This window comes from Sciurus carolinensis, chromosome 7 (assembly GCF_902686445.1).
Source record: "Sciurus carolinensis chromosome 7, mSciCar1.2, whole genome shotgun sequence".
Classification (NCBI taxonomy): Eukaryota; Metazoa; Chordata; class Mammalia; order Rodentia; family Sciuridae; genus Sciurus; species Sciurus carolinensis.
The window spans coordinates 35,499,895-35,512,444 of NC_062219.1; the positions used below are offsets into that span (position 1 = coordinate 35,499,895).

Genomic DNA, 12,550 nt, shown 5'->3' on the forward strand with positions numbered 1-12,550 from the left:
ATGGTAGCATTGGAGCTGTTTTCAGGGCTAAGACCAGCGGAAGTTGTTCTGTTTGGCAATAATATCAAGTAAGAAGTTTGTGCCATTTTTATACTGCAACTTGACATATAGAAGAACCGTTGCTTCAAAATTATTTTGGGAGGAAATATAATTGTACAGATTATATAAAATAATACCCATAGTTCCACTGCAAAGCAACCCAACAAAGTCAATAGGAATTACAATAGGGGTATAGGACTGATTATAAAGAATGTATAAATCATGATGATAAATTATATTTTGTTTGTATTTTCAAATATTGTTAAAGTAAATTATGGACCACTTACTGAACTATGAACTATGAAGTTAAGCCACATTTTAAGGACAAAAAGCTAATTATGAAAAACAAAGGGTGCTGATGGCAGACAGTAAGATAAATCTTAAAGTGCATGACTCTCCACTTGAGCAACACTTTTTTAGAAAGATTGCAGGTTGATGCTTAACCTTTAAGATTAAAACATTAATCAGATACTTTCTGAGTGAATGGAGATTGGTAGAGCGATTTCTAGAGAATAAATAAACTATAAAGACATAATACATTTGTTTGACAAGTGTGATAAGAAACTTTATTCCACCTCATCAAGTGTGGCAGCTTTTCTGGGGTAGAGCGAAGGATGATAATGCCTATTGCTTTGTAACTCTCAAGGTAGCAATCATTCTGCAATACAGGGTGGTATGTGCTTACCTCTCACAGCGTGGTCCTGTATACCCGACAGGGCATTCATCACAGATCAGGCCGAGACTCTGGTCTAAATGGCATGTCGGGCTAAAGCTGTGTTGATGTTGTTGGGGAACAACAGGGACAAGGAAGAAGCACACACATGAAATCATTAGTAGCATATTTTCATTTCTCTTTCTCCACTACTGCTGTGACAAAAGGCTACAGGCTGGTCATTCCTGTCTCACAGATAGAACTCAGGGTCTGGCCAATTGAGGATGAAATGACATTGCTATTTGTGCAGATATGACTATAGCCCAGTGGAGAGAAGTATCCCTGTGACACGTTATTAACTGACTTTTGACTGCTCTGGATCTGTGATCACCAGTGACAAGAGGCAATGTACAGCTGCTTTTAGGGATTCCCTATGTCTAGCAACACATGGCCTCACTTTCTCTCCAGCCAAGTCCCTCGGAATCTGAAGCACCACTGAGAAATCTTAGGGATTTTGGAACTCAGCATACAGTAGAGGTGGCAGCAGGGGTTTCTACCTGCAGGGCTTCTGCCTGGGGTGTATGTGCCAGCTGCTGTACATGTATGCTCACAGACACGCTGTCACATGGATGGCATACTCAGGAAAGCTTCCAGAAGCAATTGAGTGCATTCTACTTCAACTTACCATAAAACAAAACAAACTACAACAACCTTGCCATTTTACACCTTTGGCATGTTCCAAAATTTCTCTCCCTTTGAACATATTTATAACTTTGATCTGAAGTAACAGAGTTGGACACTGTGTCAAGAACCAGCACAGCAATCACATGCTAGCAATAGCTTTCAAAAACAAACAAACAAACAAAAATAACCCCCTCCAAAAAAAAAAAAAAAAACATGTTCAGTTCAGCTTAAATTTTTTTTCCCCCTGGAAAGAGACATCTCTCTTGAATTCACACTTACCCCAACATGGACATTGTCGTGTAGCTATCTGCTGCTCTCAAAAGAGCCCTTGATCGTTTTGCATTTCATGAGTTCTGCTGCTCTACCATTTAAAAATCATTACTGAACTGATACATGGAAACTGTACATACTAATGGGGTAGTATGTAACATTTCATTACACATGGTCACATTGTGCAATGTTTAAATCAGATGAATCATATGCATCTCCTCAAACATCATTTCTTCATGGTAAAGACTTTCAAAGTCCTTTCTCCTAGCTTTTTGGAATGTGCAATACACTGTTGTTATCCAGAGTCACCCTATGGTACACTAGGCACCAGAACTTCTTGCTCCTATCTCGCTGTAACTCATACCTTCCCCACTACTCGTCCAGCCTCTGGTAACTACCATTTCACCCTCAACCTCGCTATGATCCAGTTCTTTAGATTTCATACTATTCTACTATTTCAAAGAGAAATGCCCTCAATTAATCTTTCTTCCATTATGTTTTCCCTAAATAGGTTTGTTTTCTATTGTCTATGGCAGGGCAATTCAGTAGAGGCTTGCCTGATGGCTAAATGAACTAAAATGAGAACAATTAAACACCGCAAGTCCTGATCTCATTCGGCTCTTGACACTTGCATGACTTTGGAATACTTTCTTAACTTTGAGGTGTAGATGATCATGGGTACTGTTTTTTAAGCAGTATGACTCTGGTTTAACTCATAGTGTTCCTGTAAAGGTGAAATAATTCTTATTTTTTTTTTGTAGTACCAAGCTACTAGAATCAAGTAGATCCACCATGTTTGACCTTTCCACTCTATGGAAAGTCCAAATGAATCTACTGGGTCAAGTGGAAAAAAGCCTGATTTAGGGGAACATGAGTTTATGAACATTGTACAGGAAAAATATTCCATATTTAAGGGGTTCTTGTGGCTACCATGGGCAGCCAGCCTGTTCTCTGTGAGAAGGGATCTACTTTTAAAGTGGGGCCTACACCTTGCCACAGTTACCCTCAAAGGCCTCATCCTGCATGATCTTAGCAGGAATGTGTTTATACTGAAGAGAAAAGGCACATGTCAAAGAATCAGACGGGATTTTCCCCATCCTTACCCAGTGATTTGTTATTGTTTGTAGATATAAAAATTAAAAATGAACTGGAGTTTCAAAGATCTCTGTAGTGCATATATTCTTCTTTGAAAACTGGGATTCTTTAATTATCATATCATCTGTGGAGTAAGGGACTCTTACTACAAGCCCTGAGTTTGCCAATCTTGTGGGACTACAGTGATGGAAAGAAAAACTGTACCAATTATTTTTTAAAATCCTAAAATCAGTTTACTGTAAGACATGTCAAAGGTGGCTGACAACTCTTCTGACACTTTAAAACTATTTATAAAATAGATTTCAAATTCTTAAAATACTCACATGTCAGTTAAAACCAACAGAAGTAAAGTAAAATGTACTCACTGACAAAAATCAATACTTTCTCAGGAAAAAAAAATTAAGAGATAGCAATATATTAGTTTTGACTCGTTCTTAGAGTTCAGAGTCCTTTTACAAATAATTTTATCACATTTTTCACAGAATCCTATGAGCTGTTTGGGGCAGGCATGATTTTTTTCTTTCCCAAGGTCATACTCTAATTTCCAGAAGAACTGAGCATGGGATCCAGGATTTCAGAGTCTTAATTTGATATTCTCTTCTCCCTATAATAAACTGTCATTCAACCTGCTGGTGAGAATTAAGTGAGTTTAAGGTTTTAGTAATATGAATACTTGACATGATGCATACAAATAAAATCTCCTCTTAATATATACTTGTACTTTGAAATTCTATCAGCAACATAAACTGAGGAGTTACACCCTTACTGCTGTAATTGCAGTTACAGCAACAGCAGAAGATGGCATTCAATAACAACATTAAATTTAGAATGAGAAATAAACATGCACAACCAAAAATGTCTCCAGAATTTGGATTGGCAAGGGTAGCAACTTGACAGTGATTTGGGCCAAAACATGAAGCTAATTGTTCCATGACACAAAGAGGGAACTGTGGGATCATCATTGACTTAAAGTGATTCCAAGATTATGTCACTTAACTCTAGTTGGCTAACTGCACACCAGCAGAGAATGTTCCGCTTCCTGGATTAACCAGCCCATGGCACTAAAGACACGGGAGAGCCAAGAGCAGCAGGCACAGCTTCCACAAATAGGGATGAAGAGAAGCTACTCTTGGAATAAATTGGATTCACACATGGATCTCTTGATGGCAAGCAGATTTTCATATTTCATAATGATCCATTTATTAGCATGTATATATGTGCATACATGCATATATGTTTATATACCAGTATGTATGTAAATATATGTGTGTCTACGCATGTGAACTGTACACATACAGATAATAGTTAGCTTTATTCCAAAAAGAAATTTAAATTATCTCTTGTCTTGGAATGTATTTCCCAATTATAAGTACTAAATTAAACAGCAATAACTCAATATGTCCTTTTGAATGATCCCCAAAGTCAGCTCCCCAAGTGTTCCATTCCTTTACAAATGTAAATTTAAGCATTCCTGAGGAACACAAAGCAGCAGTAGTAGATGGAGTTTGTTGAGGGGCTATTTTGTGTCCAGGCTTGTGTCAAGAATATCTCTAATTTTATAGCATAATTGATGAAAATCTATATTGACTTATATAAGTTTACCTATTCAAATGCATACTAAATATTCAATGGCAAATGTTCATATTTAATCTATGTGGTATTGGAAATTAATGAATACAAAACATTTTAAATTTTACACTTTCATTTGCTTTTCTGGAGGTAAATTTCACTAGCTAGTTTTATCTATAGCTAGAATATAAACATAACAAGGTGAAAAGGCCAAACACACAGTGGACACTGTAAATAGTTATGAAGTTGATGTATATGTATGATTTAAATATTATATGCTTGTCTGTATTCATATATCATAATAATTATACCAATCTATCTCTATCTTCTAACACATTTGATTTATTTAGCAATATTACCTAAGAAATTTGGAGCCAAAATGCTTGTGATCTATAAGATTTATGACCAGGGATTAAATAGATAAATCACTAAGTTAAAACTATCACTAAGCCCCACACTTCAGAGGAAGGTTGCAGCAACCTTTAACTTTTCTTTTTTTTTTTTTTCCTATGTAACTATGAAAATTCAAATCCCATCTTCTGGATTATATGCAACTCCTCAATTTATACTCCAGAGTTCCTAAATTAGATTACAATAGTAATTTACAAAAATCTTTTTTTAAAGGGAGGTTTCCCTATTTCTTTAAGTGCCCTCATTGTTCAGTGATTTTTCAAGAAATATTTTAGGTTATTAGATTAAAATGGATTTCTCCCATCATAATTATGTAGCTAAACTATGATAATTACTAGATTATTTTAAATTTAAAAGGCTGTTTACCTTTTACCACAAAACTGCTAAGATTTAAAAACTAAGTTCTTTTTTCCTTTTTCTGCTTATCAAAATACTACAATTAAACCTAGAATTAAAATAAATTACTATTTTAATCTGAATTATACTACTAAAAATAAATTTAAAAAATAATTTAATAATTATTTTCAATAAGTAAAATCATCTTAAAATTGAATAATCTCTAAATATTTGATGTTACTGATATTATTATTATTATTATTATTATTATTATGATGATGATGTGATTTTTGAACAAAATCCATATCAACAAAGTAAACCAAGTTGCAAAACACATGTTTTAGGAAATATCATCATTGGACTCTGGAAACCCAAAACCTTTAGTACAGGTAGATGGTGCTTTAATTTTTGTTGAGCTTTTTTTTGTTGAGGAACAACACATTTAGAGTCCATTATCAAGCTAGAAACAGCAAATATAGAGACAAGAATTGGCCATGGAAGCCTACACTTACCCAAGCAAAATTCCTTCCCTAATGACTTCTCTTTATTTATAGCAATGTTGGTCAGACTTGAGGGGAAATCAATAAGGTCTCCATGGACAATCAATTACATAACCTAAAAATGTATCAGACTAGGATTCACAAGGTTCACGAATGGACAGCTTAGCCAGGTTGATAGCTATGTTAATAACAAGTGTTTTGGTTGAGAGTTGCGAGGGCATCTCCAGATGCACTCTCTCCCTTCCTCAGCAAAGGTCAATGTTGAACAGCAAGTTTTATGGTATATGATGAACTGGAGAATGCCATTTAGCCCCAGAAAATGAGGCGGTGAGGCACTGTGTAATCTAATTCTTCATGTGTACGACACATAGCAAATTTTGTGTCACATTATGTACAAGGTAGAGAGCGGTAGCCATTAGTTATGAAGGACTTTATTTATATTCCCTTATATTCTTATTCTCCAGTATGTTTTCCTCCTCTTCTCTGATGCCTTTGGTGGGCAAAGATTCTTCAGTTTTATGTACTTCCAGGCTCATTCCCTAAGCTCTGGAAAAGTTCTGATCCCTAATATGGGATAAATCAATTTCTCATTTTTTCAGGATCTTACTAGGGAACTTAACTTGCCTGGTGGATAGATTGTTTTTGGTTTTATGTTAACCTGCAATATTTATTTACTTATTTTTAAAGGAGTCCTCAACATAGACTATAAGCATTGGAAAGTACAAGGATGTATTTTGTAATGGTTGTTTTTTTAAAAGCAGACTTGTTTTTTAAACCTTTATTTTATTTATTAATTTATTTTTATGTGGAGTTGAGGATCAGCAAGTGCTCTCCTACTGAGCCACAATCCCAGCCCCAGTACAAGAATATTAAGGTTAAAATTGTTTTCTGATACTGATGCTTTATGACTCTAAGCGAGTTTCTTAACAATCAATCCACAGTTTACCATTTCTACTCACTATTTTATGTACTTAACATATTTTCATCATGTAATTCTTACAACCCTATGAGAGGGTTCAGTTATCACAACTAATGTTGAATGAACTAAGGTAGCTTAAGAAGCTTGCCCAAAGTGGTACCCGTGGAAAGAATGGATCCACCATTTAAATTAAGGAATTTTTACTCCAAAGTTGACATTATAATGCTTTTTCCACTTAGAACCTTCACTTATTAGTCTATGTACCAAACTGGATTATTTTTGAAGGTGAAATAACCATATGCAGTGCATAAATTTATGCCTAGAATATAGGAGGATGCTTTCATTAAATATTAGCTCTTTTCCAAACAATGAGTAAGGTAGAAAATTTGAAGAGAAGCAGAGTTGGAGAGGAGGATAAGGATTCCATGTGAACTGAATACAAGAAAGTACCATTCTCAGGAAGACTTCAATCTACACAACAGAATTATTTTCAGTCTTTAGCTTGTATTATTCATTGAATCTACTAACAATAGACCATCTCAGTTAAGAACATCTTGGGTAAGACCTAAGAGAATGACCTCCTTGGGGTATGACCTCCTTGATCAAATCTTTACATTAAAAGATCAGAGCTGACAGATTTCACTCAAAAATTATTTAAAATTTCTGCCCTACAAGTGTTATCACTGCTTATAGAAATAACTGGAAAGTACATAAAATGATAAGAACTTTCCTAGGCACTAAGATTATCCTTAAGAGTTCTCAAAAATATTCCTTTCATTTAAAATTGTAGTTCGGGCTGATGGTGAAGCTCAGTGGCAGATTTTAAGGCCCTGGGTCTAATTCTCAGCACCAAAATAATAAAATAAGTAATATTATAGTTGTTTGCAATTATTTACTAGTAAGAACCATTTGTCTTTATTCAGTATAGCATGCACAGTCAAAAAATATTTTGACTTCAGGACTACTTATTCAGATATGGCCACTATTATGGATTAGATCTCAGCTATCCCAAAGGCTCATGGATTGAAGGCTTTACCCCCAATGTAGGAAAGTTCGGAGGTGAGGCTTTTAGGAAATTGTTGAACCATGAGGGCTTTAACCTCATCAATGGGTTAATCAATTGAATGACTCATAATTTGAATGGACTATTGGGAAGTGCTGGAAACTATAGGAAGTGGGACCATGTTAAAGGAAGTCTGTTCTTGAGACGATGATTTTGGAAATTATGTGTTGTCACTGGCCCCTTCCTCTCTCTTTCTCTTTTCCTTTCTGGCTGCCATGAAGTGATTAGCTTTCTTGAGCCACACCCTTCCACCATGACATTCCCCCCTCACCACAGTTCTAAAAACAATGGAGTCAGCTGACCATGAACAGAAAACCCTGAAACTGTGAGCAAAAATAATTTTTTCTTAGTTTATCTCAGGTATTTTGTCACAGTGGCGAAAAGTTGACTAACACAGTCACACAGTGTAGTAACTATAAATTTTTATAGCTGGTATAGAGCATTCTCTTAAACAGTAAGGGGAAGAGCAAAGTGAATTTTTTTCTTTCTTTTCTTTCCCCTTCCTTCCTTCCTTCCTTCCTTCCTTCCTTCCTTCCTTCCTTCCTTCCTTCCTTCCTTCCTTCCTTTCTTCTTTCCTAAAATATTTTCCAATAGATTATTATTCTAGGTGAATAACTGGAAAAAAGCTGGATATGAATTATATGAAATTTGCATTAAACTTTTAAGACCTACATTGTTTATGATAGATAATGTAGTATTTATCACCCATAGTTTAATAGTCATAAATTCATGATATAATGTGTACTATTAAAACAATTTTAATAAGATGGATATCTATGTATAAATAAACATTTAGCTATCTGTATATAATGTGTATTAGATAAGCTATTTGAAAATTCAGGGATAATATGGGTACTTGAAGATCAGCTGGATCAATTCCTTCACTTTAACTTTTGAGAAGTTTGTGACTTGCCCAAACCTACTTTCCCAAACACACACACCAAATAGTTAAGCTAGGATTTAAATTAGCAGCATTTATTATCACTGATATGTTTGTATACATATGTGTCTACACATATACATGTATGTGTTTGTATAAATTATGTTCTTTGGAACTAGTTTAGAAATTCTACTTGAGTTTTATCTCTTAATTATTAAATCACCAAAATCTAGGGCCAAATATTAAAAAGCTTTAGAAATAAATGGTTATTATTTTAAATATTTTACATTAAAACTCATATCACCTTCCCCAAAAATTCATGTACATATTATTTATGTACATACAAGAAGAGAAAGTATACATTTGATATGAAAAATGCACTTAAAGAACTGGAAACCAAACTCATTAGTAAGGAAAGTTTGTTACTCACTTATTGGATGGAATATTAAGTGGACAAGCACAGGGCTTGCAGTCTTCAGCAGTTCCTTGAGTAGGATCACCATAGAAACCAGGAAGACATACATTGCAATAAGGGCCACCTGTGTGATCCTTACAGTTCTGAGGAAGTAAAGCATATCAGAGTTTATATTTTGGTCTCAAGCAGTAACATGTTGTTGAAAATAGGTCTACAAAATCATTAGTCTGTTCCCAACCAGAAAGAGAAATTTTTCCACATTAAATGGTCAATTTTACAGAAGGGAAATAATATTGGAAGTTAATATCTAGCTCATAAATGACATACTATGTTTAACATAATGCATAATTACAAAATGATAACTGAAATTCTTTATAAATTATTTTCATTATGCAAATTTTATTTCCTCTTTTTTTTCTTAAGAAAATGTATGTGATAGTGTGTTTATGTGTATGTAGTTGGAGAGCCCTAATGACATAAATCTAATGGAAATTGTAGCTGATTCTAGGTAAAAATCAATTGTAGCTTAAAACTGCTGATTTAATGAGAACTGTGTCTAATCATACAAATCCCTCAAGACTATGCCCTCTTAGCTCAGGCATTAATTTTGAACTTAGTGGACTCTGATGTTTGCATAACGCTTTCTTATTTCTGTGAGGAGCTTGTTTGATTCATAATTGAACATTAAGAAAATTGAAAAAACTTAAATATAAATATATGATGAAATTGCAAAGCACATAGCAATTTTCCACAGATATATTAAAAATCAAATTGAAACTACATCTTTCAATCAATTATTATTTTTAGAGTCATCCCTTTCAAGAATCAAAATCAAAATAATTTATTTCTCAATTTCTTCATACTAATTAAAATATATTCTTAATCTCAGGCTGTGTTCATAAAATTCATCAAGACATAAAGGTGAATAATTCAGCTAATCAAGCAGTGGAATTGTCTCTAAATTTTTCAATAGCACAGTTTGATAAATATTTATTGTATCATGTAGACATAGGTCTTGTCTCCAAAGATACCATAATGTCATCAAATTCCTATCACAAAACATAAAGCATGGATTCATTAGTACTGAAGTTTATTTTAAATTTAATAAGCATATATAGTTACAATTTTTCCCATGTCGACAAGAGTTCAACAGAACTCAAGGATGTGCAGCCTTTATTTTTATTACCAGTACCCAAATTTGTGAAGGAAATAGCAAAAATACAAATTAATCTTGAGCATAGAGTAAAAGTTTATATATTTATATGACTGTTGGAATAGTCATATTAAGTTAATGAAAATTCCGAAGTTTTTTCATTCCAATATGTTTAGAAATAAGATGAATGTCAATTTTGTTAGCAAATAGACTTAACAACAACAACAACAACAACAAAAAACCAACCAAATTAGTGAGATACATCTTTGAACATTGCTTATTATAGTTCCTTGGGGACATCGTATTGTTTATTAAGTGAAATCATCAAAATTATAATCCAGTTTTTTAACTCTGAACCTCCCATTTACATTTGATGAAATAAAGAAGTTGATAACTGAAAGTTTTCAAGCTCTGAAACCCCATGTCATTGCTGTCAACTACAAGTGACATATATTTCTACAGTAACTGGTGATAAGTGAAGAGAGGTTTTCTTTTGAGCTATTTTAAATTTTCTCAAATGTATTTAACTTTTTAAAAGATAGTGTAACTGTTAATTAACTTTGCTTTTTAGAGTCGTCTAACAGATTAGGATGTTAAAAGCAAAACGTGGACCAGTTAAAAGAAAACTTTTGATTGACTCTTCATATCATTTCCTTCACTTTTCAAGTTTATCTTAACTTAGGTATTACCAAATAATTGTTTTGTTTTGTTTTGTTTTGAAAAATTCTTTGCATGTTGTCACATTGACACAATGAAAATTCTATCAAAAACTTAAAGACTTAAAAATTTAATCATAAATTTAGTTGTGATTTAACCAGATAGAAAAATATAATTGTACAATTCAACTTAAAATCTTGCATAACTCAGAGACCCTGCTTTTCTTCAACTACTGACTTAATGGAAAATAAATATAGTGAGTTTCTTATACTTTGTAATGTTATGTTTCAGTAAATAGAAATAAGATAATCTTCAAACAGTATTTTTTGCAATTAAAACTAAAAATAGCACTATACAACCAATATAATATAAATCAAAACTGAAAAAGATGAAAGTTTCACCCTGATAAGCTGGTTTTTATTCAGTTGTGTCTTATAAAAGTGCCGCCTCTCAAATGGTTGCTCCCATCACATATCACGAGAACAATGAGAAGCATACCATCTTCCCATGTGGCTTTGAATGCTTCCTGGATCACTTCAAACTCAGAGCTAAAATGACTTTTTATATCTATGTTCACATTACATAAGATGTCTGGATTTTGGTTCTGATGTCAAAAATGTATTTCAGTTAATTTATAATCAGACAAGTTAAACTAAAATCAGTGTATAAATTTCATAAATTATCTTTTAATGCTAGAAACAATTCCCCATGAACAATAAAAAAGAAACTGAAATACAGGATCAACTGAACAATAAAAGGTAAGAATATCCTAGTAATATTCTTACTCCTTGTAGATGATATATACTCAAATTAAGATATTGGCACTTAGATTTCAATATCATTTCATAGAAAGGACACTTGAATGTCTCCAGAATATATCCTACATGATCACTTACTTGCTACCTACCTAGGAACAGGAGATTCTATCTCCAAGATCCTACTATTATTTGAAGATGGGTTTCTATCTCTTTGTCCATTGAATAGTCAATAAACTAGGTTTCTTAGAAGGTCTCAGTTATCACTGCTCCCTCCCTGATTTCTCTCAAAATTATGCTGAAAGAAACTATTTTATTCTAAAACAAAAGGTTTTCATTCTTTAAAATATCATATCACCAAATTGACCAAGAGCATGATTCAATTTTATTGTAATGAATTTGACTTGGGATATTACCTTAGGGAACATTATGAGTCTGGTATTGTGACATATTTATTTTTGCCTTTTTCTGGTAAGTAAAGCAAATCCACATTATTTTTGAGCTGTATATTTCCTACTGCATGTTAATAAAGTGTTTAAAGGTAATTCAATACTTTTCCCAAGGTACATTTTAAAAGGCTGTGGTATAATTAAAATGAAAATCACTTAGTCTTTCTATTTGTAAAAATGCCATTTGAAAATCTACTGATCCACAAATTAAGGCTATCATGCTTTATACTGCAATGCAATTAAACAAAATCTTATATAGAGAAAACAGAAAGTACATCAATAAACCTAAATGCCAAATTACATTGAAACAAAAGCCCTGATTTTTCATTTCGGATTTTTCCCAGAAGCTTTTAAGTAGAAGAGAAAAGGGGGAAAATGAGCAAGAGAAAGAAAACATTTAAGAATTACTGATAACAGAGTCTGTCTTACATTCTGCAGGGAAATGAGAGTATGATATCCTCCTAAATTGGCACTGTTTCAAATTGTGTTTCTGCAAGACTAATGAAATGAGAAGTGTTGTTTCAAGCTTCATGCCATGTCAGACAATATAAAACTAACATGCCCTTGAGTTAATCAGAACGGCCTATTCAGAGTAATTCTCCAGTCCTAAGGCTTCTTAGCAGGATAGAAAGTGCTCTGCACTTTGCAGAGCTTATTTTCTGGTTAAAAGTATAGTCTTAATTGTAGAAGGAGAAACAACTCT

The 12,550-nt window shown here is 33.3% G+C and overlaps 1 protein-coding gene across 7 annotated transcripts in view; it reads right to left on the reverse strand.

The window, feature by feature from the left end:
- The window catches only part of Lama2 (laminin subunit alpha 2), a 582,198-nt gene that overhangs the window by 237,646 nt on the left and 332,002 nt on the right, over positions 1–12,550 (reverse strand). For all 7 annotated transcript variants that reach the window (XM_047557822.1, XM_047557827.1, XM_047557826.1 and 4 more), the window contains 2 exons: positions 8,849–8,976; positions 725–811 (listed from right to left, as the gene is read on the reverse strand). In XM_047557822.1, the coding sequence (XP_047413778.1) occupies positions 725–811; positions 8,849–8,976 (215 nt within the window). The remainder of the gene's footprint in view (positions 1–724; positions 812–8,848; positions 8,977–12,550) is intronic.